This window comes from Argentina silus (genome assembly GCF_951799395.1).
Source record: "Argentina silus genome assembly, chromosome: 11".
NCBI classification, from domain to species: Eukaryota; Metazoa; Chordata; class Actinopteri; order Argentiniformes; family Argentinidae; genus Argentina; species Argentina silus.
The window spans coordinates 2055231-2081393 of NC_139665.1; the positions used below are offsets into that span (position 1 = coordinate 2055231).

Here is a 26163-nt window from a genome sequence, read left to right on the forward strand (position 1 = left end):
ACGGTTAGGAGTAGTCGACACATTGTAACCAAGGTAACAACATTTTAGCTTGGTTACCGTTGGCGAGGTACGGGAAAGATCAGTGTCTGTAGTGTGCGAAGTAGTAAACCACTGAACATGTTAACTAAATGTGCATATGCTTCATTTTGATCTCAAAATCATTTCACTGTTAGTTGTGAACTAGTCACCGTTGACCACCATGATGATTATTAAATATACACCATATTGGAGACTGGTGTCATATTTTCCCTGCTCAAGGCCATCAAGGTTCGTGAAAAAATTCGTAAAGTAAACTAAAACGAGATTACGACGGTACAGATACCGAGCTAGTACGACGGTAGCCGTATACCATCTAGCCACAACCCAGGTCGGCGTGGGCGGCCCCGTGTGGTAGGGAGAGCGAAACACGACACCCCGACAGAGAAAGGGGGGGCTGGGTGTTGAGAGAATACTTACTGAGTGGAAAAAGAAAAAGTCTGTAGAGAGAGAGAGAGAAAGGAAAAACTGGTTCCATTCGCAGATTGAGACTATTCGTGCGATTTATTTGACTGTTTGATGATGTGTGGAAGAATCGAAGATGCAACAACAGGCGGAACATTTTGATCCACGTTACAAGCCGTTCCCTCCTCGGTCTATCGGCACGACGCTCTGCAACTTGTACGCCATTCAGAACTGACAAGAGTGGATTTAACCGGAGGCCAAAGCAACTTTCGTCTTAACGATTTGTAAAACAAATAACATAAAAATAACAGGGGAAAAAAGAAGGCTGTGAGCTCTAAAAGAAATCAGGGAACAGCAGTGGCCTGGAAACAGAGAGGCGCATTGGGAACAGTATAGCCTGAGTAAGCTTTACTGAAAAGTTTTCAAGGCATCGTGTGTGGACTGCGATTTTTTATTTTGCCAAGTAGAACAACGAAGGACTGGGTGTCGCATAGCTACCGATTTAGCTAGATAGCCACACACACGGGAGTGGACTGAACTGACCAGAGTTAACATGAAAACCCCGGGGGACACGGGTAAGTTAACGATATCAGACCTTGTTCACTTCATGCCCCCGGACTCACTATTGTCGGAATGGCTCACAGTGTTCCTGTGTTGTTCGCTCTGGAAAGTGCTTGGTAATTTATGGCGCTCGACTGGTCGAGAATGCACTTGTTACTAAGCTAACACTAGTTAAAGTTTAGCCGACGTAAGGCAGCGAAATGTTCTAGTTTGTGATAAAAGAAAGATGAGTAATGTTGTTGAAGTGGTATGCAGCTTCTAAATTGCATCTAGGTAACGTTATATAGACAGTTCCTAAAACTTTTCAGGCTAGGTAGCTAAGTTGGGTAGCTAGCTAAGCTAGCTAGCGAGCTAGTTGAACTTTGACGAGGAGTGGAGAGTATACATCGCTTCGCTGTAGCTGGGTTGCTAGTTAGCTAGGTAACGTCTGGAAAGAACCACTCTTTCCCTCACAATTTAGCAAACAAACCAGCAATCTTCTCATTTAGCAATAACTAAGGTAGCGCAGGCAACTATATTGACGACTTGGCTTGCTAAATAACTGCAGAATAATAAGTCAAGTTCGCACTCTTAAAACCTTTAGCTGATTAGCCAGCTACCCGGCCCCTTTCTACACTCCCATAAAGTAACTTTAAGTATGGGGAAAGTTTCCCATTTCGACCCGAATTAAATGTCTCCTCTTTAGGTGTACTTTACAATCACATTACGAAAACCATGTATTCCAAACCCACATTGTTTTCTCATAAAAGACGCCATAGAATTTGACTTCAGCATCTGATGTGGCCTGAAATTGAAACAGTGCAGGTAAATTAGAGATTTAGAATGAGACTATTTGACGCCATACTTTGTTTGCTTAGAAGGTTTTAACAAGTCGAACTCCACAGCCCAATCCTTTTATATTTTTAGGGAGACTGAAGGCTATGCACATTTGAGGTAATGCTATTTATTGTAAGGATTTGGACAGAAGTTAGTGTTTTTTTTTTTTTTGTAACACCATATTGTTGGTCCATACCAGTGTAGTAACACAGTAATTACTGTGGTAACAACATTGTATTAACACGTTGTTACATTCAGTCGGTACAGCGTCACTACAAATACTGTAGACATCCCTCATACGAGCCATGAAAACAGCGCCGATTTTAACAGCTAAACACCATTATTTGTCACAATTGTTTTTCAATACTTTGAGTCCGCTAGACAACACGTCCAGTGATTATTTCCAGACGTTCGGCCGGTGGAATGTGCCAGAAATCCTCAGCATGCTCAGAGAGAGCTGTTATCAGATCATTAAAAACAATAGACAGATTTCCCAAGGCCGTTATATACTGTAGGACAGTGAAAATGTCATGTGTAGCTGGCTAGCGCCTTGAGTTGAGCAGGCTAACCCGTGAGTTTGCTGAGCGGGAGACCTGGTTTTGATGCCAGTCAAGGGTGCATCAAACTACATGTCTGTGTCTTACATTGTGGACGTTGGTACCGGGTCACCCGGTGCCCTGGGTGACGGAGCTCGGAGGTGCGTTAGCATGTCGCTCCACTGGGAGTCCGGTTCTCCGGGTCGCTCTCCCCCTGCATCCTCCCAGGATGTGAGCAGTCTGGCCCGCTAGCTCCAATGTTCCAGTCGTGTTACTCATTGTATCAACAACCTGCCAGGCGTGAGCCGTCCCAGCCGCAGCAGACCAGGGACTGTTGTCTTCTGTGAGTGAGGAGAACGGACCCATACAGCAGCAATTAGCTGGTGTCAAACGCACACTGAAGTGAACATCGTCATTTCCAGTATTTTTGGTTTGTATTTTGGCTCCACCAGATGAACACAGCGTCACCCAAACATGAAAAGTTATGTGTGTTGTTTTCCAGTCAATTGAACCTGACTAGAGGCTGCTCTGCTTTCTATCTAGAGGAGCCCTCAACGCAAATGGTGTTTTCAGCAAGGTTTTCAAATGATTCGCAATCAATCACTAGGCTAAACCCCCCCCCAAAAAACTGCATTTGATTTAAGATGCATTTAGTTTTAAAATGGTTTCATTACGTAGCCTGTAGTGTGGTTTTGCAAGTAGTTTTCAAGTAGAAAACCAGTTTTTAGAATATTGCACTTGGACCCAAAATTAACACGTCACATAATGTGCCCTTCAGACAATCTTTGTGCTCCAGTGTTTAGTGAGGCGGTCAGGGTGCTCTGTCTGTGGTGGGTGCATGGAGCATGGAGCAGGCCTGGCTGTTTCGTCTGTGGCTTGGTGGGAACCTTGAGGTTTTGTCTAGCCTGTGTCTGTCAACTTACTCTGGAGCGCTGTGGTTTTTGCTCTTCAACGTGTGTGTGTGTGTGTGTGTGTGTGTGTGTCTGTCTGTCTGTCTGTCTGTGTGTGTGTGTGTGTGTGTGTCTGTCTGTGTGTCTGTCTGTCTGTCTGTCTGTGTGTCTGCTGTGGGTGTGTGTGTGTCTGTCTGTCTGTCTGTGTGTGTGGGTGTGTGTGTGTGTTTTACTTAAAACTAATGTTTATGTTAGTGGGTGAACTCTCTACACTCGCACATCTCCTTGAACATGAGGCTGTTGAAGGTTGAACGGGTGAGAAACACAGCACTATGCCCCCCCCCCCCCCCTCCTTCTCACATCACCTCACACACACCTGACGGCTTCACCAAATGTTTCACCCCGGCTGATCAAAGCGGGTTACGGTGTGACGGGGGGGGGAGGGCAGTGGGTGGTTAACAGGCATGAAGAAAGGGAAGTTCAGCCCTGATCATCTTCGTTATGAAACAGCCCCATCTTATCTAAGGAGGCTTATAAGTCTTTCAGCATGTCTGTTTTCTGCCTCTGTCTCCTCTGCTTTACAGCCAGACACCACAGCAGAGATGATAAAGCAGCGTGTTATTCTCCCAGGCCCCCAGAACATTGCCCCAAAGCTAATTCTTTTTTAAAAGACCAATTAAAGAGCTTCCATCAGACGGTCTCTCCTTCCAGATATATGTCTATGGTTAATGAAGATTTACATTAAATATGCTCTCTACTCTCCATTTCTCTCTCTCTCTCACACACATACACACACACACACATGCACTGTTTATTAGGGGGCTTAGGACCCCCCACATTCCACTTAAATGGCTGAGTCTGTGTTGCATTACACAGCCTCACACACACACTCACTCACTCACTCACTCACTCACTCACTCACTCACTCACTCACTCACTCTCATAATTCTCATGTTTGTGCTCATTTGGGTTGCCATCTTTGTGGTGACGCCACTTCAACTCCCCCTTTTTATATTTTTATGCCCCCATTTAGTCTTGAAGGAGGATCCATCATTAGTAGATTTAGTACCATAGAATTCAGATTAATCTGGAAGGCTCGAGCCCCACGGAAAATGTGACACACAGAGATGCTTCACAGAAAGTCCCTAGTCACTAATCCTTTGGTTACTGGATTCTATATCAAGGACACAATGGCCACCAATTATATCTCATTATGTCATTAGTCCCAACCCTGTGACTTTTAGATGTTTCAAAGGAGAAGTGTACTGTAGGCCGCATTTGATTTTACTGTAGTAAGCAGTAGCCTGTGTAGGCTAAGCCTTCCTTAAACCGATACTAGGCCTATAGTACACACATGAAGGCCCACGCCTATGATAACACATTTTACATTTTTTACATTCAGCGGACGCTTTTATCCAAAGCGAATTACAACAAGTACATTTATCTAAAGTAAGTGAATTATCTATACATCAGTCATCATAAGATTTTTTTATTTTGTATTATTATTAACAGTAGAGGAACTGTACAGAGGGCTAGTGGGGGGTGAAGAGGTCTTTAGGAGGGACAGTCAAGATAACAGTGACACGCTTAATGCCTCCATAGCTCTGGATGGGCATCAGTAAGTATCAGAGGTCATTATAGCTTCCAACGCAGCCACGGGCTGCTGCCGCCACCATGACTGCTCGGCTAACGCTAGTTTTACCAGCTAAACCTTTACTATTGAAGTGTAGCCGGCTAGGCTAACGCTAATGACTATGGAGACCTTCTGTCTATATGGAAAGATAGTAAATGAAAGTTGCATTGGCAGCCGGTGACGGGATTGGCAGCTCCAGCCCTGACTGATTCATCTCGTTCCCTTGGTTTGGTGGTTTGATGCTGGGCTGTGGCGACAGCGTTGGAGGGGGGAGGCAGCGCTGATATCCACTCCCACATCTGGAGCCACCAAGTTGTCGTCAGTCGCTGTGTTTGCATTTGGAGGCAAATTAAAGTAGTCTGGAGGCTTCAACCACATCACAGAACTCTTTTTAAAAAAGAGAGATTTTGTCCCTCGTTCTCACCCTGTGCCTAGCTCTCATTGCCGACTACCATTCCTCATTCCATTCCCTGCTTTACAACGAGCCTCCGTCCTCCGATGTCTACCTCCACCAGCCTCCCCTTGTGATCCATGTACCATTGTTTTGATCTCCTGCTTGGTTTATCTTGATCTTTCTCTCACTGACCCTCCTGACGGTCTCAGTGCTTCTCTTAACTCTCAGCCCTTTCCAATTTCACCGTCTCCCACTCCTCCTCCTCCTCCTCAACCTTCTCACCATCTCTCCGGTAACCGTGGGAACCTTGGTATTGCAAGCTCACAGACCTGTGGTTTTATACCTGGCCGAGGACTGTTTGAAGAGTGAAGAATGTCTCTTAAGCAATTTGTTATTACTACTGGGCAAATTGGTTTGAGTTACGGAGTTTGGCTGGAAGAGGCCAGGCGGCTGCTGTCTGCGGAGGCCAACGGCCTGTCTGCCTTCAACAGAGCGCAGGCCAGGCCACTAATCTCTCCTGTCTGGATCCACCTTCGTCCAGGGGCATACCTCAACGCTCCTCCTCCACCTCCTCCTCCTCCTCCTATCCCTCTTTTCCCAGAAAGATACAGAATACAAATCCAAAGCTAGTTTTTCTTTGTGTGGAAATGATGAGACATGTTGAAAGAGAAGAGCAAAGGGGTAAGATGTGGAGGTGTGATGAGTTGAGTTAGACAGGAGCATCGTGACTTTACTTTACTTTCATTACTAAATGGAGTGCCCCAGATCTCCAGTCTGCCCCTTCAGTCAGTACACACACCGTACACGTATTCCAGAAGAACTTCGGGAACAAATCATTACATTTACATTCATGGCATTTAGCAGACGCCTTTATCCAATTACAGCAAATAAATTTGTTTAAGTAAGTGACTTAAATCTATCCAACAGTCATCATAAGACAAAGTAATCAATGCTCACACCAGGGGTCATTGGCAGTCACAATGCTAGTTTTTTTTATTATTATCATTATTTTATCAACAAGAGAGAAACTTGTAGTGGGGGTGAAGAGGTCTTTAGGGTTGGGGTTAGGGTTAGTATAGGGAGGGTAGTGGGGGTGAAGAGGTCTTTAGGGGGGACCGTTAACATGTAGCCTGGAGAGATGTGTCTTCAATCTACGGCGGAAGTCACAGACACAATGTGGCTGATCAGGGACGGATCTTTTGCGATGTGCAGTAGATCTCCTTTTACGACTCCATGCTCTTAGTTGTGGACCTTTTCTGACAGCGTTCAAACGAGCTCCTGCTGCTTTGTTCGATTTCTTTTGAGAAAGTCAGAGAAGTTGGATGGCAGCTTGGTTGTTTCCCCAACCCTCTTCTTTGTGCTGCCCTCTTTCCACATATTGTCAAAGCTGTCGCGGCTCCTTAACCGCAGCTCTGGCCAAGGCTGAAAGACACCGCTGCCATATTCACCAAACGGGCAAACTTGGTGGTTAGGCAATTAGTGTACAATGGCAGCTCTGTTCGTGGTTTAAGCATGAAAAGAGGATGGCACGGGTGGGTACTCTATATGCTGCCCAAGCAGTTTCTTTGACCTTACCATGAAATTGTTGTGGTATCGCAGCATGTGAATGAGTGGAATCCTGGTGAAGCCTGACTCTTTTGCCTCCCAAGCTTTTCAGAAAATGGTATTGACACAGATATCCTGGTAGTTCTTGCCCCTACCCTAACCCAAACCCATATGTCCATGGTTGGATATTCTTCTGCAAGTCTGAAGAACGAACCAGGAAGTAGGACTATGATATCTGTCCCATTTTCCAAAAGATTTGAAAATATTCCCCTAATACAAGCTTCACTTCTGCAGCATTCAAATCGAGCAGTGTACCGAACTAGCATCTGGTCAGCAAGCCTTAAAGTGCTTCGATCTGCACCTTCACAAGAATGATTTGGACGGTCCAGAACTGATGATGCGTGGACACTCTTACCAGAGGCTGCCAAAGCTGGCTGAGAACTATTGAGGAGAGGCTGGACAAAGTGAGCCCCTGTTCCAGGAAGTGTTGGTGCCAGGATGCTAGTTTACAATGTTTTTGTTATCGTGCTGACACTTTGTGGACTTGGGCTTTAAGTCTTAATTCACCAATGAAAAACTAAAGGAACATATTATATTAGATGTTATTTGATATTATTTTGAGATTTTAGAGAGACAGAGATAGATTCAAGGCACTATGAACCACATCTCTCATGCCTTCTGTGTTCTCAGACTAGGGTTAGAGATGGGAAAAAAAATAAAAATTAATCGACTGACCTACTTGGACTGCAACTCCCCTCAGTGTTTGCAGGGAGTGCACAGAGGGCCAGGGCTGAGCAGACTGACCCCTCCTCGGCCCCCTTTTGATTACCAGCTTCCCGGGTCCCCCCCAGGTCACTGGCTCGGCTGTCCGCCGTCAAGCGCAGCTCTGTATGAGTCAGCGGAGTGACGAGAATATGGTTTTGATTAAAGGGGCAATCTGGGATTGGTATCACATTTTTAACTTTATATATATATATAGAGCCATTGGGTCTTTAAGAATATGACTTGTAAATGCCGAGGCGGAGGCTGAGCAGGGCCTCCTAAACCCCGTCTCTGAGCAGAGTGCTATATTAGAAGACCAGCGTCAGTGAGCTTCAGACAGTTCCGAACAGCTTCCTGGTTCAACTTCTGATTCACCCACTACTTTTTTTTATTGGACTGGCAACGTGCTCCGTTGGCATTGACCCCTTCATCGGCGCCACTCTTCCTCATGGGACACTCTGGCTCTGAGACTTCCTGTCCTACTGTACAGTCCTCACACAGCAGGGACACCGGCGCAGGGACACGCCCCGTCTGACCATCTCTGGCCGCTTTATAATCACAGCCTGCGACGCGCGGAACTCCCTGAGACGCGCCGGGTTTCTGTCTGGACAGAATTGGCCGGCGCACCGCAGGGTGTCGCCGTGGTCCGGGTCCTTCGTTGCAGGTGCCTCCGTCCTGACGGTGGGACGCTGAGTCTGGTTAGAGATGGAGGTGGGAACGGAGGGTTTGAGCAGTGTGGTGGTGCCCTGTCTTTGTGACGGCACAGATGTGACACTGCCAGGTTGCTCTTCAACGTGTGTGTGTGTGTATGTCTGTGTCTGTGTTTTACTTAAAACTAATGTTTGTGTTTGTCCCTGATGCTTTTGGTCTTTGTGGTTCCCTGCAACTCTGTTTGTCTGTCTCTGCCCTGATACCTGTCTGTGGTCTGTCTGTCTGTCTGTCTCTGCCTGTCTGTCTCTGCCCTGAAACCTCTCTGTGGTCTGGCACACCTGCATGGTGGCTGGTGGATGTCAGAACACCTGGACCATGAGACCACACACTGCATGCCCAGCTGGTGCTTATCTCTCTCGGTTCTGACCTGTAGAGAGCAGCGTGTAAACTATGCAGTTGAACAGACAGTGAGTGAGAGCAGTTCTCCACCTCCAATTCTTTCGGTTCATCTAGATCTCTCTCTCTCTCCCTCCCTCTATCCCTCCTCTACCCCTCATTTACTCCCCCCTCCCCCTCCTCTTCCCCTGTTCTGTTATGTAACAGTGCTCTCTAGGATCATGTGAGGGATGAAGGATCATGTTGTGTACCTGCAGCTGACTCTGTTTGATCTCTGACTGAGTGTTTCTCTTTCATCTTCTCTTCTCCTTAATTCCCCCCTTCTCCTCTCTCTCCTTCATGTTGATTTCCTGTTCCTTGGTTTTAAGGGAAGTCATGTCTCTCTGTAATGGACCCCTGGTTTCTCCGTGCTCCCAGACTATGACGTTCAGTTGGTGGTTAATGTCCGTTCTGAGCATCTGACACTGTTAGCATTCACATTAGTATGATGTTTAATTAATTCGCCTAAGATTCACATTAAAACATAATCATCATTTTAGAGTTGTATCGCATTTATGAGCCAGAGTTGTTTCACATTATCTTAACGATACTAACTTAATTGAGACAAAGAGTTGTGGCCGGCCTCTCTGAAAGGCACGGTGGGTTCAGAGTAGCGATGCCCTCCCCTGCCTGCTCCTACCTACCCCCCACCTCTCCCTGCGGCCAGGATCATTAACAGATGGAGGGCGACCCTTTCCTCTTGCTAAATATAGAGCCACTAAAGAATAGGAGGAAGGGCGGGAAAAATGGGGGGAATTAAAGGAGGGAACAGGGAGAGAAGGAGAGAAGGAGCCCCAGAATTAGACCTGTTTAGTCTCAGAGCGGGGGCCTGCGGGACAATGCTCGTACGATGGCTATCTGTTATTAAAGCGCTAACATAAACACGTGGCGTCATCCGGGCCGAATAAAAACTGGCCGCGCTGAAAACCTCAAATGAAAATAGCTGTCGTCTGCAAATCCTGTTTTTACGCTTGGAAGCGAAATGCAGGTGCTTTGCTCCCAGCCCCCTTCCTCAGTTCCAGGCCTTAAAGGGGCAGTCTGGGATTCGAACGACGACAGTAATAATGGCTGTGAGGACTGACCGTTCATGAGACCAACATGGTCGTTTTAACCATGTTTTGAAGCTCTACAGTGTTTGAAAGTGTACTTCTCTTTTTTTTAATGTTGTTGACAATTGTGTACCCATAATACATTGCCATTTCGTCATTCCTTCGTTGTCAAGAGAGTCAGAGACTTTCGGTCAGGCTAAGCAGCTAGCAGTTAGCCGCAGTCTGCTAGCAGCAACTAAACAAACATTTGGATTTCTTAACGTTGATTGACAGGTGTCAATCACAGGCCAGGGGCCTAGCGCAGCATGGTGTTTGGGAACGGACTAGCTAGCTAGCGACAACAGCTCAACCAACAGAATGCTGCAAGTGTTTCCAGAAATAAATGTGAAGTTTGGATTCATTTCATTGTTTGTTTTGAAGACATGTCTTTGTTTTCGCCGGACTGCCTGGTCTTTGTTACCTGCTGTAGCCTGCAGGGTTTGTCCAGCAATGTTGAACCGTAATGCTAATTATGCTAACCAGACAGTGGCTTCACTCTTGCTCCAGGTTATTCCTCTTGCGACGTCATATTTTCCAAAGTCTTTTCCGGCATGACTTCGGCAAAGTTAGGAGCCAGTTCCAAAAAATATAAAATGTTCTCCAAAATACAAAAGTCTTATTGAGACCTTTACTGGGACGGATGAAGCGAATCAGGATGTTTAACAGCGACCTAACTCTGCAGTCTTCACATTTGATACCGTTCCTCCTCCGATTTCTACCTCCACCAGCCTCCCCTGATGTGTGCTGTACTGTGATAGCTCTTCTAGTCCTGTGTTTATAGGTCTCGAGGCAGTGGATTTTAGTGTGTGTGTGACAGTGACTGTTGTGAACAGCTATAATATGAGCATTAAAACAGACACTAGGACTGTGGACTTAATCTCAGTGAAGTTACTCAGATGAAAAGTGCCCGTCACTTGGCCAAATGTTGTTTTTTTTATGTCATTTTAGGAACCTTTTAATTGAATACATGTGTTCCTGTTCGCTGTTTGTGGTGTTTATTTATAGCTAAAATGACCTGTTGCTAGGCGACAGTGTCTGAGGGAGGGAGAGGGAGAGAAAGGGATGGCAGCGGAGGGAAAGGCGTGCTCCATGTGAAAGCTGAATGACAAACAAGAACACGCCATGAGTCAGCACTGACGCACACTGTGTGTGTGTGTGTGTGTGTGTGTGTGTGTGTGTGTGTGTGTTCACCCACACATGCACCCACTTTGCCTCTCCTGAGCTGTGTGTGTGTGTTCACCCACACATGCACCCACTTTGCCTCTCCTGATCTGTGTGTGTGTATGTTCTGTGTTTCAGTGTGTACATTTGCTCTCTCTCATGTTGTCTGCTGCTGGTTTTTTTTTCTTTCTTTCTAGAAAGCGAACTTGGAACATTCAGAGTTCTCTACACACCAAGTCATTACATGTTGGGACCGTATCACTGGGGGGCTGCTGAGAATTATAAAAGATACAGAAATAGAGAGAGAGAAATATGAAAATATACCAAAATGACTGATTTTTGAGTAAAAGGAGGTTAGCTGTGGAGGTTTAGTGAGAGAACAGCCACTGGCGGGTGAAGTCAGAGGAAGACGTCCAGGGTTACGGTGTACAGAACAATCGTCCAGGGTTACGGTGTACAGAACAATCGTCCAGGGTTCTCAGTCAGACAGACAATGAGACTGCAGGATACAGACACAACATGCGTTGAATGCCATATGTAGACACACACACACACAACCACCCACACATACACACCCCCACCCTCACCCACCCACGTACACATACACACCCACGTACACACACCCCCACACCCAACCACGTACGTACACAGAGCTAGGACACCAAATGGTGAAAAAGTAGAGTGGTAGTGGAGTTTCCCTTGAAGAGCTCACCTGGTACACACACACACACACACCCACCCACCCATAGACCCACACACAGCTAGGACACCAAATGGTGAAAAAGTACAGTGGTAGTGGAATTTCCCTTGAAGAGCTCACCTGATACACACACACACACACACAAACACACAAACATTCACAACTGATGAAGACCACAGAGATCTGGAAATAGACTGTGTGTGTGTGTGTGTGTGTGTGTGTGTGTGTGTGTCTCTACATATGGCATTCAACGCATGTTGTGTCTGTATCCTGCCGTCTCATTGTCCGTCTGACTGAGAACCCTGGACGATTGTTCTGTACACTGTAACCCTGGACGATTGTTCTGTACACCGTAACCCTGGACGATTGTTCTGTACACCGTAACCCTGGACGATTGTTCTGTACACCGTAACCCGGCACGTCTTCCTCTGACGTCACCCAGTGGCTGGCTCTCCATGTCAGTGTGTGTGTTTTTGACACCGGTTTCACAGCATCTGTCCAAGTAGCACAGTAGCTAGTGCATTGATGAGGGTCTCTGGTCTCCTCTGACACCGACCGGCCATCCAAACCCTTCTGTCTGTGGTGCTTCACACAGACCGGCCATCCAAACCCTTCTGTCTGTGGTGCTTCACACAGACCGGCCATCCAAACCCTTCTGTCTGTGGAAACAGGCGGCACCCTGCCGGGAACAGTGCTGCTTCCGAGGTCACACACGTCTTGAACCCGCGTCCTCTGTGTTGCCATCACAGTGACGGCAACTTGAGGCGGTAGTTTACCGTCATATTCGTCATTCCGTTCAGTGTAGTACAACTGAGGAAGCTCCGTGTGATGTATTAGTCATGAGGCAGGCCCTGTTGTGTACCAGGAGAGGCTGGAGGAGACAGAAATCGGAGGACGGGCTCCCCGTAATGCACGGAACGAGGAAACACTCCCAAGATATGAATCAAAGTCTCAGCAGACTTCGTTTATTATTATTACTGTTATATTATTATTACTGTTATTATTATTATTATTACTGTTATTATTATTATTATTACTGTTATTATTATTATTATTATTACTGTTATTATTATTATTATTACTGTTATTATTATTATTATTATTACTGTTATTATTATTATTATTATTACTGTTATTATTATTATTATTACTGTTATTATTATTATTATTATTACTGTTATTATTATTATTATTACTGTTATTATTATTATTATTACTGTTATTATTATTATTATTATTACTGTTATTATTATTATTATTATTACTGTTATTATTATTATTATTACTGTTATTATTATTATTATTATTACTGTTATTATTATTATTATTATTACTGTTATTATTATTATTATTACTGTTATATCATTACTGTTATTATTATTATTATTACTGTTATTATTATTATTATTATTACTGTTATTATTATTATTATTACTGTTATTATTATTATTATTATTACTGTTATTATTATTATTATTATTACTGTTATTATTATTATTATTACTGTTATATCATTACTGTTATTATTATTATTATTACTGTTATTATTATTATTATTACTGTTATTATTATTATTATTACTGTTATTATTATTATTATTATTACTGTTATTATTATTATTATTACTGTTATTATTATTATTATTATTACTGTTATTATTATTATTATTATTACTGTTATTATTATTATTATTACTGTTATTATTATTATTATTATTACTGTTATTATTATTATTATTACTGTTATTATTATTATTATTACTGTTATTATTATTATTATTATTACTGTTATTATTATTATTATTATTACTGTTATTATTATTATTATTACTGTTATTATTATTATTATTATTACTGTTATTATTATTATTATTATTACTGTTATTATTATTATTATTACTGTTATATCATTACTGTTATTATTATTATTATTACTGTTATTATTATTATTATTACTGTTATATCATTACTGTTTATTATTATTATTATTACTGTTATTATTATTATTATTACTGTTATATCATTACTGTTTATTATTATTATTATTATTACTGTTATTATTATTATTATTATTACTGTTATATCATTACTGTTTATTATTATTATTATTATTATTGTTATATTATTACTGTTATTATTATTGCTATTATTACTGTTATCATTACTTTTATTATTATTACAGATATATTATTACTGTGTGAGGCCTGCTCTTCTGAGGGAACGAAGGTGTCTAAGCTACCCAGTCCGGCCCCCCCCCTCTCTGTTCCCTCCCAGTCCGGCCTTGTTAAAGTGGTGTTGAGTCTTTAACAGCAGTCAGCCCCCCCCCCCCTCTCTGTTCCCTCTCATGTTCAAAGTGTATTTTTATTTTGTCTTCGTACTCGAGGTTGTTTCGTTTGTGATAACCTCAACACTGATAGTCCGGTTCTTAAGCCCCGTACGGCTTTGATTGGGAGCATGAAAACCGCTATACCCGGAGTTTCTAGATCTGGGACCAGATCTAGTGTTGAAAGGAACCGTGTTCATACGTATTAGGTATTAGATGTATTAGGGTTTTAGTTTGGGGTTTTAGGGCACAATGGCATCAGGGGTAGTTGTATGTTTTACTTAACAAGGCCACGTTTACCAGGCAGTATCAGACAGTATTCCCCATAGGGGCTGCAGGCAGGCAGGCAGGCAGCAGTAGGATTGAGGCCCATATGGAGATCAAACCCCTGGCTGATGTCTTTGATGTTCTCCAGTGCCATGCCCATACAGCCACTTGCATATGAAGAACTCCCTCCTCCAAGTTCATTTGAACTGCTACCCACAGCCAATAAACTGGAATTCATGGCCAAGGTCTTTGTAGTTGTATTGAAAGCATATATGAATAATATATTAAATGGGCATGATATCAAAATGAACTAGAAAAGTAAGTTCCAGTAGAAACTCTGTATTCTAATGATTGGTAGTTGAGTTTAGTGAGTTCTGTCTTTGAGATGTCTTCAAGTTAGATAAAACAGCTTTTGGTGACCATTGAAACACACACACACACTCTCACCAAAAGAGGCCTACATTTCTTACACACACACACACTCTCTCTCTCACCATCTCTCACCCTCCCTCCTCCCTCTCCCCTCTCCCCAGGGTTCGCCTTCCCAGACTGGGCCTACAAGCCGGAGTCCAGTCCCGGCTCCCGTCAGATCCAGCTGTGGCACTTCATCCTGGAGCTGCTGCGGAAGGAGGAGTACCAGGACGTCATCGCCTGGCAGGGGGACTACGGGGAGTTCGTCATCAAGGACCCGGAGGAGGTGGCCCGGCTCTGGGGGGTCCGGAAGAGCAAGCCCCAGATGAACTACGACAAGCTCAGCAGGGCCCTCCGGTAAGAAGACCCGCCTCCTCAACCAATCAAGCTTTCAATTCACTGTCACTGCGCTCTTGGGCACATTGGGCCCCCTTGGCTTTGGCCGTGTGTGTGTGTGTGTGTGTGTGTGTGTGTGTGTGTGTGTGTGTGTGTGTGTGTGTGTGTGTGTGTGTGTGTGTGTGTGTGTGTGTGTGTGTGTGCTTTAGAAGAAAGCAGAAGAAAGCCTCCTACTTTAGTGTGGGTGTCCTTGACTACACACCCACACACACTCACCAAAAGAGGACATAACTAACACACACACACACACACTCACCCAAAGAGGACATAGCTAGCAGACACACTCACCAACAGAGGCCTGTATTTCTTTCATACACATAACTAACACACCCACGCACTCACCAAAAGAGAACATAACACACACACACACACACACACTCACCAAATGAGGGCATAACTAACACACACACCAAAAGAGGCCTACATTTCTTTCATCCACATAACTCTCTCATAACACACACACACACACTAACCAAAAGAGGCCTTTTCCCCCTGCAGCCCCCCCCCCCCCCTCTCTCAGATGGTCGTGGAGGTTAGTAAACACTTAGCCTCTCAATGACGTGTCCCAGCCTCGTCACCTCTCTGTCCTCCCCCACGCCATCTGTACCGTCTTCTGCTCTCTGGCTATCCTCTCTAACCTCTACATGGTACTCTCTGGCTATCCTCTCTAACATCTACATGGTACTCTCTGGCTATCCTCTCTAACCTCTACATGGTACTCTCTGGCTATCTTCTCTAACATCTACATGGTACTCTCTGGCTATCCTCTCTAACCTCTACATGGTACTCTCTGGCCATCTTCTCTAACATCTACATGGTACTCTCTGGCCATCTTCTCTAACATCTACATGGTACTCTCTCTCTCTGTCAGAAAACTCTTCAATGAATGAAGCTTTCAATTCTCAAGTCACTGTGCTCTCCTTGTTAGTTTAGGATTTCATTAGGGTCCCCATGGCTATGAAAGTGTGTGTGAGTGTGTGTGTGTGTGTCCTGTGGTATAGGCAGTACATGCAGTAGGAGCCCTTTTATGCTTTGTTTGAAGTGAGTTCAAATACTCTTCAAAGCGCTTCAGAACAGGATTGAGCCTGTGTGACTGAGTGGCCTGTGTGTGTGTGTGTGTGTGTGTGTGTGTATGCATGTATGTAGTGTGTGCGTGTCTGTCTCTCTGTGTGCGTGGCTGGCCCTTTCCCCACGTGTTTGAGTGCTTTCCAGTGCGTGTGTGAACATTATGTTCCAGTCCCAAACTCATGTCTCCACTTCACATGTATATCAAAGCTGGCCTCTGACAGCCATTTAGCCCGAGCGTGGGTGAGCACTCTGAGCCTTAATGGACGTCGGCTCAACCGGAAGAGGCCCTTCATTCACTGAGCCCTGAGGTGCAAGAGGCTCCCTCCCTCCCTCCCTCCCTCCCTCCCAATCAGTAGCTACTGTTCAGTCTTTGAGTGCCTCCCCTCTCCCTCTCCCTCTCCATCAGAACGGAACAGAGGTTATTGAAGAATTCATGAACCTCTTTTAGTCGGCGGTGTTCTGAGTTTCTGTGTGTCTAGTATTTCCCTGCGGTGTCTTTAGGCCGCCTCTGACATAAAGATGTCCGGAGGGTTGCTTTTGGTTTCTTGTGTGATGATGTCATTCTCAGGAGGAACCGGGGGGGAAGGCTGGTGGAGGTAGAATTCGGAGGACGGGCTCCTTGTAACGCATGGAACGGAACGAGGAACGGTGTCAAAACACAAACATGTTTTTAAACCATTCCTGATTCTGTTCCATGCATTACAATGAGCCCGTCCTCCGATTTCTACTTACGCCAGCCTCCCCCGGTAGGATCACATCATGTGGTTAAACTCGGTTAGTGACTGACCTTTGACCTCCGCAGGTATTACTACAACAAGAGGATCCTCCACAAGACCAAAGGGAAGAGGTTCACCTACAAGTTCAACTTCAACAAGCTGGTCCTGGTCAACTACCCATTCATCGACATGGGCTCAGGTCCGTCCCCCGCTGCTCCCAAACACCACGTCAGATCAAATCTGCTTTTATTTTACCTTTTACATTTACGGCATTTAGCAGACACCTTTATCCAAAGCGACTTACAACAAATACATGTGTTGAAGTAAGTGAATCATCTGTCCATCAGTCATCATAAGATAAAGTAATTAATGCTCACACCAGGGGCCATAGGCAGTCACAATGCTAGAAGAAGGACATTTATTTATTTATTTATTTATGAATCATAGGCACAGCCTACAGCTGGAGACGGTGTAATGGAATGCTCAGGTCTGGCTGGCTCCTCAGCAGTGAGGTCATAATGATGGTGACGGGGGTGGAGGAGTCAGCAGAACCCCAGCAGTAGTGGAGAGGGTAGATGAATGAAGGTGGATGGAACAGGATGCCTGTATGCACATGTCTTCAACATCAAACGCTGTTAGCCGTTAAGTCGCTCAGCAGCTGTCTAGCCTGACCGGTTGTTCTGAGATGTTGGGTGGTGACGTTAACGTTTGACGTGGAACTTCTTAAGCGTGGTTTGGTGCCCGCCAGGTTCTCTGAGGGTGTGTAGAATCAGACTGAATGCGTTTCCATGACATTGAAGTCATCTGAGCTGACGCCTTTATCTTTTATCTGATTGTAAGTGAATCAACTACACACCAGTCACCAGGAAAACCTTCAAAAAGAACAAGTGCCATCAGCAGTCACAGTGCCGGAGAAAGGAAGACAAGTTGTTTATTTGTTTTTCCCCGGGAGGAGCGGAGAATGGGCAGGTATTTGTCATCACAAAAGATCAGAGGCTTTAAAGCCCCCTAATGCACCTGAGCTAACCCTCCCCGAGCGCTGTCCCGTCCCTCCACACCGGGACATGCCGGGACATGCTAACCCAAATGATACACAATCCTCCCGTCTGTTTACGTTGGGTAGTAGCCTGTATTTGTGTTCTTCTCGATACAAAGTGTTTTCCTCTCCCAGCGTCCCCTGGGGTGGTGAAGCGTAGCCGCGGTAACACGTGTTAGTCTGGTGCGGCGTGACGTAACCGTCCCATGCAGCTGTTATGGTGCAGTAATGGATACGCTGTGTGTGTGAAGTGGTTTGGGTTTTGACGTGTGTTTTTATATCATGGTCTCACACGCCCACGCCCGGCCCACATTATCTCACTCCCTCGGCGGTTCTGGGAAAGCAGACCGATCCGACCCGTGTTTGTGATGGCAGCGGAGAGAGTTTCCAATATTTAATTTTGGTACCAGGCAGGGTGCCAAGAGTTTCTGGTGCCCCACTCTGGCAGGGAGAGGCAGGCAGGCGGAATCTGACGCGTGGCCCGTGCTTTGGTCATGGATCAGCCCCGTCTCGGTTCTGCCGACCCGGCTGGGTTCTGCTCCTGTCTGTGTGGGTTTAACTGTCTCTCTCGGGCCCTGTTCTGATCCAGAGGGATGGTTCTGCTTCCCCGCCCCCCGCACGGGGTGACTTAGCCTGGGGAGCTGTGTAGGACACAGAGGAGAGGAATGCCCTGCAGCATCATCAAACTGTGACACAAGTGACATGTATTTCAGTCGCCCACACAACAGAGACGTAAACAGAACATGTTGGCCAGACGTTTATGCTAAGTAGCTACAGACAGCTGTCTACACCAACACACATAACTGTCAACTATCCCGTGCCTTAGCTGCTAATGGTAACGTCTGCTTTCTACCTCTCTTTATCTCTTTCAATCTCTTTTTCACTAAATTCCTCACAGTTACACTCCTACCTTCCTCCCTCTCTCTCTCTCTTTCTCTCTCTCTCTCTCTCCCTCACACACACGTCCTCATTCTTCCACTCTCCCTGTTCTCTCCTCTCTTACTCACCCTCTCTCATCCCTCTCTCCCTCTCTCTCTAGGTAGGGGAGTCCCCCAGAGTGCCCCTCCCGTGCCGACCGGGGGCAGCCACTTCCGCTTCCCCCCCTCCACCCCGTCGGAGGTCCTGTCCCCCAGCGAGGACCTCCGCAGCCCGGGCGGGATGTTCAGCAGCGTGGCCCGCCGCATGGCCCGCGGGTCCGTCAGCGACTGCAGCGACGGAACCTCCACCAACTCGGAGCTGGAGGAAGGCATCGCGGCCGAGGAGCGCAGCGCGGCAGGGGCCGAGCGGGCCTACAGGGGGCTCCTCCACCACCCCCGCCTCTCCCACGACTCCCTGTTCCGCGTCTATGGGGGGGGGCCCAACCCCGCCGGCCTGCCCCGCCACCCGTCCTCCCACAGGATCCACCCGGACCCCCTCTCCCCGTTCCCCGTGTCCCCCCTGCCCGGCCCCGGGGGGCTCCTGGCCCCCACCCACTCCCCGGCCCTGTCCATGACCCCCAGCTCCCACCTGGCCTACACCCCGTCCCCCTCCCTGTCCCCCATGCTGGGCTCCCACTTCTCCTTCAACCCGGAGGACATGAAGCGCTACCTGCAGGCCCACCACCAGAGCGTCTACAACTACCACCTGAGCCCCCGCGCCTTCCTGCACTACCCCAACATCATCATCCCCCAGCCCCACCGGCCCTCCACCACCGACAAGCCCCCCCTGGGCTCCGTGCCCCCGCCCCCGGCCGCCTCCTCCCATCGCCACGGCCCCCCCCACCCCCACTCCCTGCACCACCCCGGGGGGGAGGAGCAGCACCCCTCGCCCTTCAAGTTCAAGCTGCAGCCGCCTCCCCTCGGGCGCAAGCAGCGCGATGGCCCCGCCCTCTCCGGCGGAAGCTCCTGCCCCTCCGGCATAGGCTCCTCCTACTCTGCCTCTGGGCTGCTCTCTAACTCCGCCGCCCCCCCCAAGATAAAGGTGCGTCAAATAGATCAGATATCAGTTTGTGTTCAAGTTGACGAACCCAGTTGTTGGTTTGTCCATTTTGAAAGACAATTAGCTCTCAGTGACTTGATATACGTACAGTACCAGTCAAAAGGTTGGACACACCTTGCCAAGAGTGTGCAAAGCTGTCATCAAAGCAAAAGGTGGCTACTTTGAAGAATCTAAAATATAAAACATATTCTGGTTTGTTTAACACTTTTTTGTTTACTACATAAAAAAAGTGTGTTCTTACATAATATTACTACATAATATTATTACATATTACTACATAATATGTGTTCCTTCATAGTTTTGATGTCTTCAATATTAATCTACAATGTAGAAAATAATAAAAAATAAAGGAAAACCATTGAATGAGAAGGTGTGTCCAAACTTTTGACTGGTACTGTGCATAAATGAATACACTCATACAGTGTGTTTTGTTTTGCATGGTTACGTATGTGGAGCAGGAGGAGGCTGGCGGAGGGAGAAATCGGAGGACAGGCTCATGGAATGGAATGAGGAAGGGTATCAAACACACCGTTCCTCATTCTATTCCATGCATTGCGATGAGCCCGTCTTCTGACCCCTGCCTCCGCCAGCCTCCCCTGGCGTGGAGCGGTAGTCTGCGGTAGCGGTGTCTGACCCCTGCTCCTCCCCCCCAGGTGGAGCCCGTCTCTGACATCGAGTCCGAGGAGGAAGTGGAGGTGACCGACATCAGCGAGGAGGAAGACGAGGGGGACGTGTTCACTGCCCCGCTGCCCAACGGGAAGGCTTTCACCACCCTCCCCCCTCCTCCTCCTCCTCGCCCCGCCGTCGCTGACGCCGCCCCGGAGGAGGACCTGGACGAGGACGTCTTCAAGACCCCCGCCACGCCCACCCTGCTGGGCCTGAAGAGCGAGCCGGGCCAAGGCCCCCCCGTCAGCCCGGGGGGGGGCTCCCCCCACTGCATCCCCCTCAAGCTGCGTTTCAAACGCCGCTGGAGTGAGGACCAGAAGATGGAGGCCAACTCGGAGCGTGACGAGGCGGAGGACAAGAAGGTGCGGGCCGATGAGGAGCCGGTGGCAGCGGCGGCGGTGGCGAGGAGGGAGGGGGCGGAGAACGGCGAGGGGAGGAGCCTGCCGTTGAGCCTGGGCGTCGAAGCGCCTCCACCGCCACCCGTCCAGCGCAGGGCGAGCTCCGAGCTGCAGAAAGCCACGGCGCAGCTGTCTCTGGAGAACCACGGCTGCTGAGGCAGGGACACACACCAGCCGCCTGGGGTCCTACTGCCACACACACACACACACACACACACACACACGCACGCATGCACACACTAGACACACACACACACACACACACGAACACACTCACTTATTACTGTCAGCATACACATAGACACGAGTGCATAAGCAGAAAAGCACATGCACGAAAAGATACAGCTTTTCACCCAACTACACACACACACACACACACACACACACACACAACGCATAAACCACACGGCTCAGACACGCACACACATGTCACCAAGCCGTGATTAAGACACTAAAGGTGGCGGAGTATGAATCCCCCCCCCCCCCCCCCCCCCCCCCCCCAGTCGACCCCCAAGACCCTCTAAGGCCCAGATCCAACATTCACACGTCCATCCCTCGAACCTGCACACTGCCTTAAGGTGCCTCCTTCCTCTCGCCCGTAGCCTTTCAAGCAGGGGAGGCTGGCGGAGGTAGAAATCGGAGGACGGGCTCATTGTAATGCGGGGAATGAGGAACGGCCTCTGTCACACCTTCATCTCTGCCAGTGACACTGGAGGAATCTGATCTTGAACTTGCTTCTAATAAAAGAATTAGACCAGACTACTTTTTTTTCCTCCTCTCCGATATCAGATTCAGGAACGTGCATCGACTCAAGTCTCCCTCCCTCCCTCACTCTTTTCCGCATTCTCAGTGTTTAAAGTTTCCCCAACGGGTTCCTCCTCCCCCTCCTCCTCCTCCCCCTCCTCCTCCTCCTCCTCCTCCATGAGAGACTCCTCATGAGATCCACTTTTCTCACCTCCATCGTTAGACCACTCCTGTGGAACTTCTCCTGTGTCATGGAGGTTCTCCACAGCTTAAATGACTGATTCCACAAGGGAGCGTCTCGAGGCAACAGACAAGGAACTGGATCTGACACATTGTGGCGTAAAGGATCCCAAACCTTTGAAAGATTCATCCAATCTACTGGTCATCTCCTCATCCGGCTCGCTGTCAGAAATGACAAGCTACTGGTTTATTTTTTCAGGCAGATGTAGTAAAAGAGTTCTCAATGGTGTGGTTTGCTTCAGACGCAAGGGAGTCACCGACAGTTCCTACGTTCTGTTTCGACAGTTCTATTCCACGCACTCCCAGAAATACCAGTTTCAGTCTTCTCAGACAGAGTTAACAGCCATATCCTAAATAAATAGCAGTAAGTTAATTCTACAGTACATGCAATAACAACTATTGAGGTTGACACAAAAAAGTCAATGACATTTCTGTTATGATCAACATTTGGCAAGACAAGGCTGCTACTCCAGGGCTGACCACAGTTGTCTGATTGCCTCTAACCCTCTGGTTTGATACCGTTCCTCATTCCGTTCCATGCATTACAATGAGCCCGTCCTCCGATGTCTGCCTCCGCCAGCCTCCCCTGCTTTCAGGGAGAAACCAACCGGTCCAATCCTTCAACCTAGTCCCCCCTCTCCCCCCAGACGGACCCTCGTTGATACTGACACTGGGAGGTGAAACAGAAAAGAGTTGGTCAAGCCTGAAGAGATTACAGAAGTGGCCGTCTCTCTACCTGCAGCTGTTGACAACGTAGAGGAGAGCTCGGGGACCTTGTTCTAACATTTGCCGCCCACACAGAATGAGCTGAGCTCGACTCCAACCAGGCTCTTCAGCTGGGAGTCACTCAGACGCGGCCCAGAACAGGTGAGAGAGTGTGCTCTCTCACTCTCGACGACACTCTCTCACTCTCTCTGACACTCTCTCACTCTCGACGACACCCTTGGTTCGTCCCACCGCCGTGAGCGTAACAGACACATGAGAAATGGTGTGTAGACCTAAGCGTTATATGGATGGATGTCAGGATCGACAGAGTCTGCGGATGGAGAGACGGCCCAGACTGCAAGATTCCCCCCCTCCCTCCCCTCCACCTCTCACCTCAAGCGTTGATTGACAGTTCCCCTGTAACTGGACATTCTTTGTACAGTGCGGTACCAAGGCAGTACCGAACCCAGCCTTAACGGACAACCTTTTTAACGTGCAGTTCCCAACCAGGTCCTCAAGGACAGTCTTTGTACAGTGCAGGGTCCAAGAAAGGCTCGTTGGACGTCTCAAACTCAGATAACCAACGGCCCTAAATGTTGGGGACCCTTGCCAGTTGGAGTTGTGTGTGTGGGCGCTGTTAGTGCGTCCTCCCGTGTCCTCTGGTATTGAAGCCCCTCTTCCCTCAGCGAGGGAAAGGAAAGGACAGTAGATGCAGTGAACAGAGGGTTGAGTTACCTTGAATAAGATCTTCCTTGAACTGAGACAATGAAGTTAATTGATTTTCCTTTGACCCCTTAAAAAAAGAATACTAAAAAAAGAAAAAAAAACTAAACCATGAGTACCACGGTGAACTCAGGCGAACTTCACAAAGCCTTTTTAGCCAGATTTTACTTCATAACAAGGTTTTATCTTCTGTACGTAAGAGAAATATGAAGACCATTTTGATTAACAAACGGGACAAAATGAGTGTGCCTTTTCATCTCACAGGAGACCTAATTACCCGAACAAATAATATGCTCTCTCTCTCCCCCCCCCCTCTCTCTCTCCCTCCCCCCCCCCTCTCGCTCTCCCCCCCCCCCCCTCTCTCTCTCTCTCAGACTCCTACACTCACTGCCACTTTGCCTTCTTTTTTATACGATGTAAAAAAGATATACTAAATAGAGAGATAATAAAGAGATACAAATGTTATATTTCCAAAAATATCATTTGATATAAATCAGGAACAAGTATTTTTAACGGTTTAGATGTGTGGGGCGTACGTACGGAAGCCCAGGCTGCCCTCCTTGCCGTCTTTGAGCTGCGTTCAGAGAATCAGAACACGTGTTTATTTCTGATGTAAAACAAGTGTTGTATTCAGGGCATTAGAAGAAGGGCAGCGGAGGCTGGAGGACAGGAAATGAACAAAGTAACGGAGAGGTTTTGAAGACACCTGGGAGACCTGTTCAGGTCATCAGATTCAGCTCTCTCACTGGTCTGGAGCTCAATGGCTTTTATCAATGAGAATGATGGACTCACAGTTATACTAGTACCCCCATAGTACCCCCCCCCCTCCTGTCTGTGGACACAAGGAGCCACAAGGGATCTGTTGAACTCACCTTTAGCTGGATCTAGCCTTCTGCTCGGACCATCAACTGTACGTGGACAATTCATCTTCATTCAGCTTCAGCCCCCCATTGCCTTGTGTGTGTAAACATGCGTGAGGAAGAGCTAGCCTGCTGTGGGGGGGGGGGGGGGTCTACTAGGGGAGGAGGAGGGTCTGCTAGCCTGCTGGGGGGGGGGGGGGGGAGGAGGAGGGTCTACTAGCCTGCTGGGGGGGGGGGGGGGGGGGGAATAATGTGACGTCAGGAATGTGACGTCCCTCATCATGTTCTCACCCACCCCCAGTCACGTAGAGTCCCCAACCAGAGAGAAACCCCCCTCACCACCCATCGCCGCCTCGCCCACGCGGTGTGAAATCATCAACCTCAGAGCGGAGAGGGACTTCCCGTGACGCTGCTTGGGCCGTCTCTGTACCCTCAGCCTGTAACACAGAAGAGCCAGGCCAGAGACAGACAGAGACCTGCCCAGACCGATGGTGCACAGCCTTGGTCTGAGTGGTGGTTTGCACCCAGCTGTACTGGTTCTGACCAGCCCAGTGTCCAGCCGGTAATTTAACTGACTTCTGCCTTACTTGTTGCGTCAGAAAAAAAAACTAAAAAAAATCACCACCGTGCATTTTTCAACCATATTCATATTTTTTCCTCTATCGTAATTGCTGTTTATTATTATTATTATTATTATTGTTGTTCACAATTATTACTGTTATATTATAAACATTACTATTTCATTATTTTGTACCCCTCCCTCCCTTCCTCCCTCCCTCCTCAGGGCCCCACCTCTCTTCCATTGTGATTTGAGTTTGTATGTGTGTATTTTCCATCCATCCTACTGTTGGCTGATCAGGACCGGCGTGGTAACTTTCGCTAAGCTAACTTTAGCCAAGCTGGTTTTATCTGTATGGAAGCCTGGGAAAGGGGGGGGGGCAGGGGGGGGGGTCGCATAATCCTATCACATTACTTTTGTTTTGAAATAAAACATTTCGGTCTTGTGTATATATATTTTTTCATTTTTGGGGGACTGTAAGAAAAAGACATTGTATTGTTTTTACCATGTTATTATTTGAAAGGTGTCCATCTCTCTCTCCCTCTCTCTTTCTTCCTCCCTCCCTCCCTCTCCTTTCTTCCTCCCCCTCCTCCCCCCTCTCAGCGTTTACTTAACACTCTCTGAGGGATGGGACCCCATATCACTCTCTGAGGGATGGGACCCCATAACACTCTCTGAGGGATGGGACCCCATATCACTCTCTGAGGGATGGGACCCCATAACACTCTCTGAGGGATGGGACCCCATATCACTCTCTGAGGGATGGGACCCCATAACACTCTCTGAGGGATGGGACCCCATATCACTCTCTGAGGGATGGGACCCCATAACACTCTCTGAGGGATGGGACCCCATATCACTCTCTGAGGGATGGGACCCCATATCATGAGAACATTTACTATACTTCTGTTTCTCTTGTATTTTTTTTCTCTTTATTTGTAATTAAACTGTAATCAGGGTTCATTAAAACAGGTAAAAATGGACACGTGTCTGTGTTTTTCGTGAGATATTTAATAATTTCAGTCATACTGTGGTTCCAGGTCCAAGCCTCTCCTCTGGGTTTCCAAATCTCTGTATATACAAATAATGTTTCAGTATTCTTGTTCCTGCTGCATTGAAACTGAAAGCTTCCATTATCCTGTGGTGAATGTGTTGACCTCGTTAAGTCAGGATGGTGTAGTCTGTACAGATGCTACTTTGCTTTCTTGACAACACAAAGGAGTCCCTTCGACAGGGAAACCGCCCCCAGTGTAACAAACACCATGTTTACACCCTTGTCATGTAAATCTAAACGGTAGGTGAGACGAACACGGTGTCCCGTCCTTGAGTCTGACGTTTCGCTAGAAAAATGCTTAAACACTGTGAAATATGTGCGCTTGTATAACTCGTGACATTTAGAGATGTATTGTCTGAGAAATAATAATGATTGTCATAAAAATGCCTCTGCACAAACCTTTTTATT

At 47.1% G+C, this 26163-nt stretch overlaps 1 protein-coding gene across 1 annotated transcript; it reads left to right on the plus strand.

Annotated features, from left to right (window-relative positions):
- The first annotated feature begins 474 nt into the window (after positions 1-474).
- On the plus strand, positions 475-24274 carry erf (Ets2 repressor factor). The gene is made up of 5 exons (XM_083680959.1): positions 475-1016; positions 14736-14970; positions 16880-16992; positions 18869-19788; positions 20460-24274. Exons 1-5 carry the CDS (start codon positions 995-997, stop codon positions 21024-21026), a joined length of 1857 nt encoding a protein of 618 aa, XP_083537085.1. The 5' UTR covers positions 475-994; the 3' UTR covers positions 21027-24274.
- The last annotated feature ends 1889 nt before the right edge of the window (positions 24275-26163 follow it).

Excerpts from the sequence above, each read along its gene's own strand:
- erf (XM_083680959.1), top strand. The coding sequence starts at position 995 with ATGAAAACCCCGGGGGACACGG. Across the intron at positions 1,017-14,735 it reads GAAAACCCCGGGGGACACGG|GGTTCGCCTTCCCAGACTGG; the intron begins GTAAGTTAACGA and ends CCCTCTCCCCAG. Across the intron at positions 16,993-18,868 it reads ATTCATCGACATGGGCTCAG|GTAGGGGAGTCCCCCAGAGT; the intron begins GTCCGTCCCCCG and ends CTCTCTCTCTAG.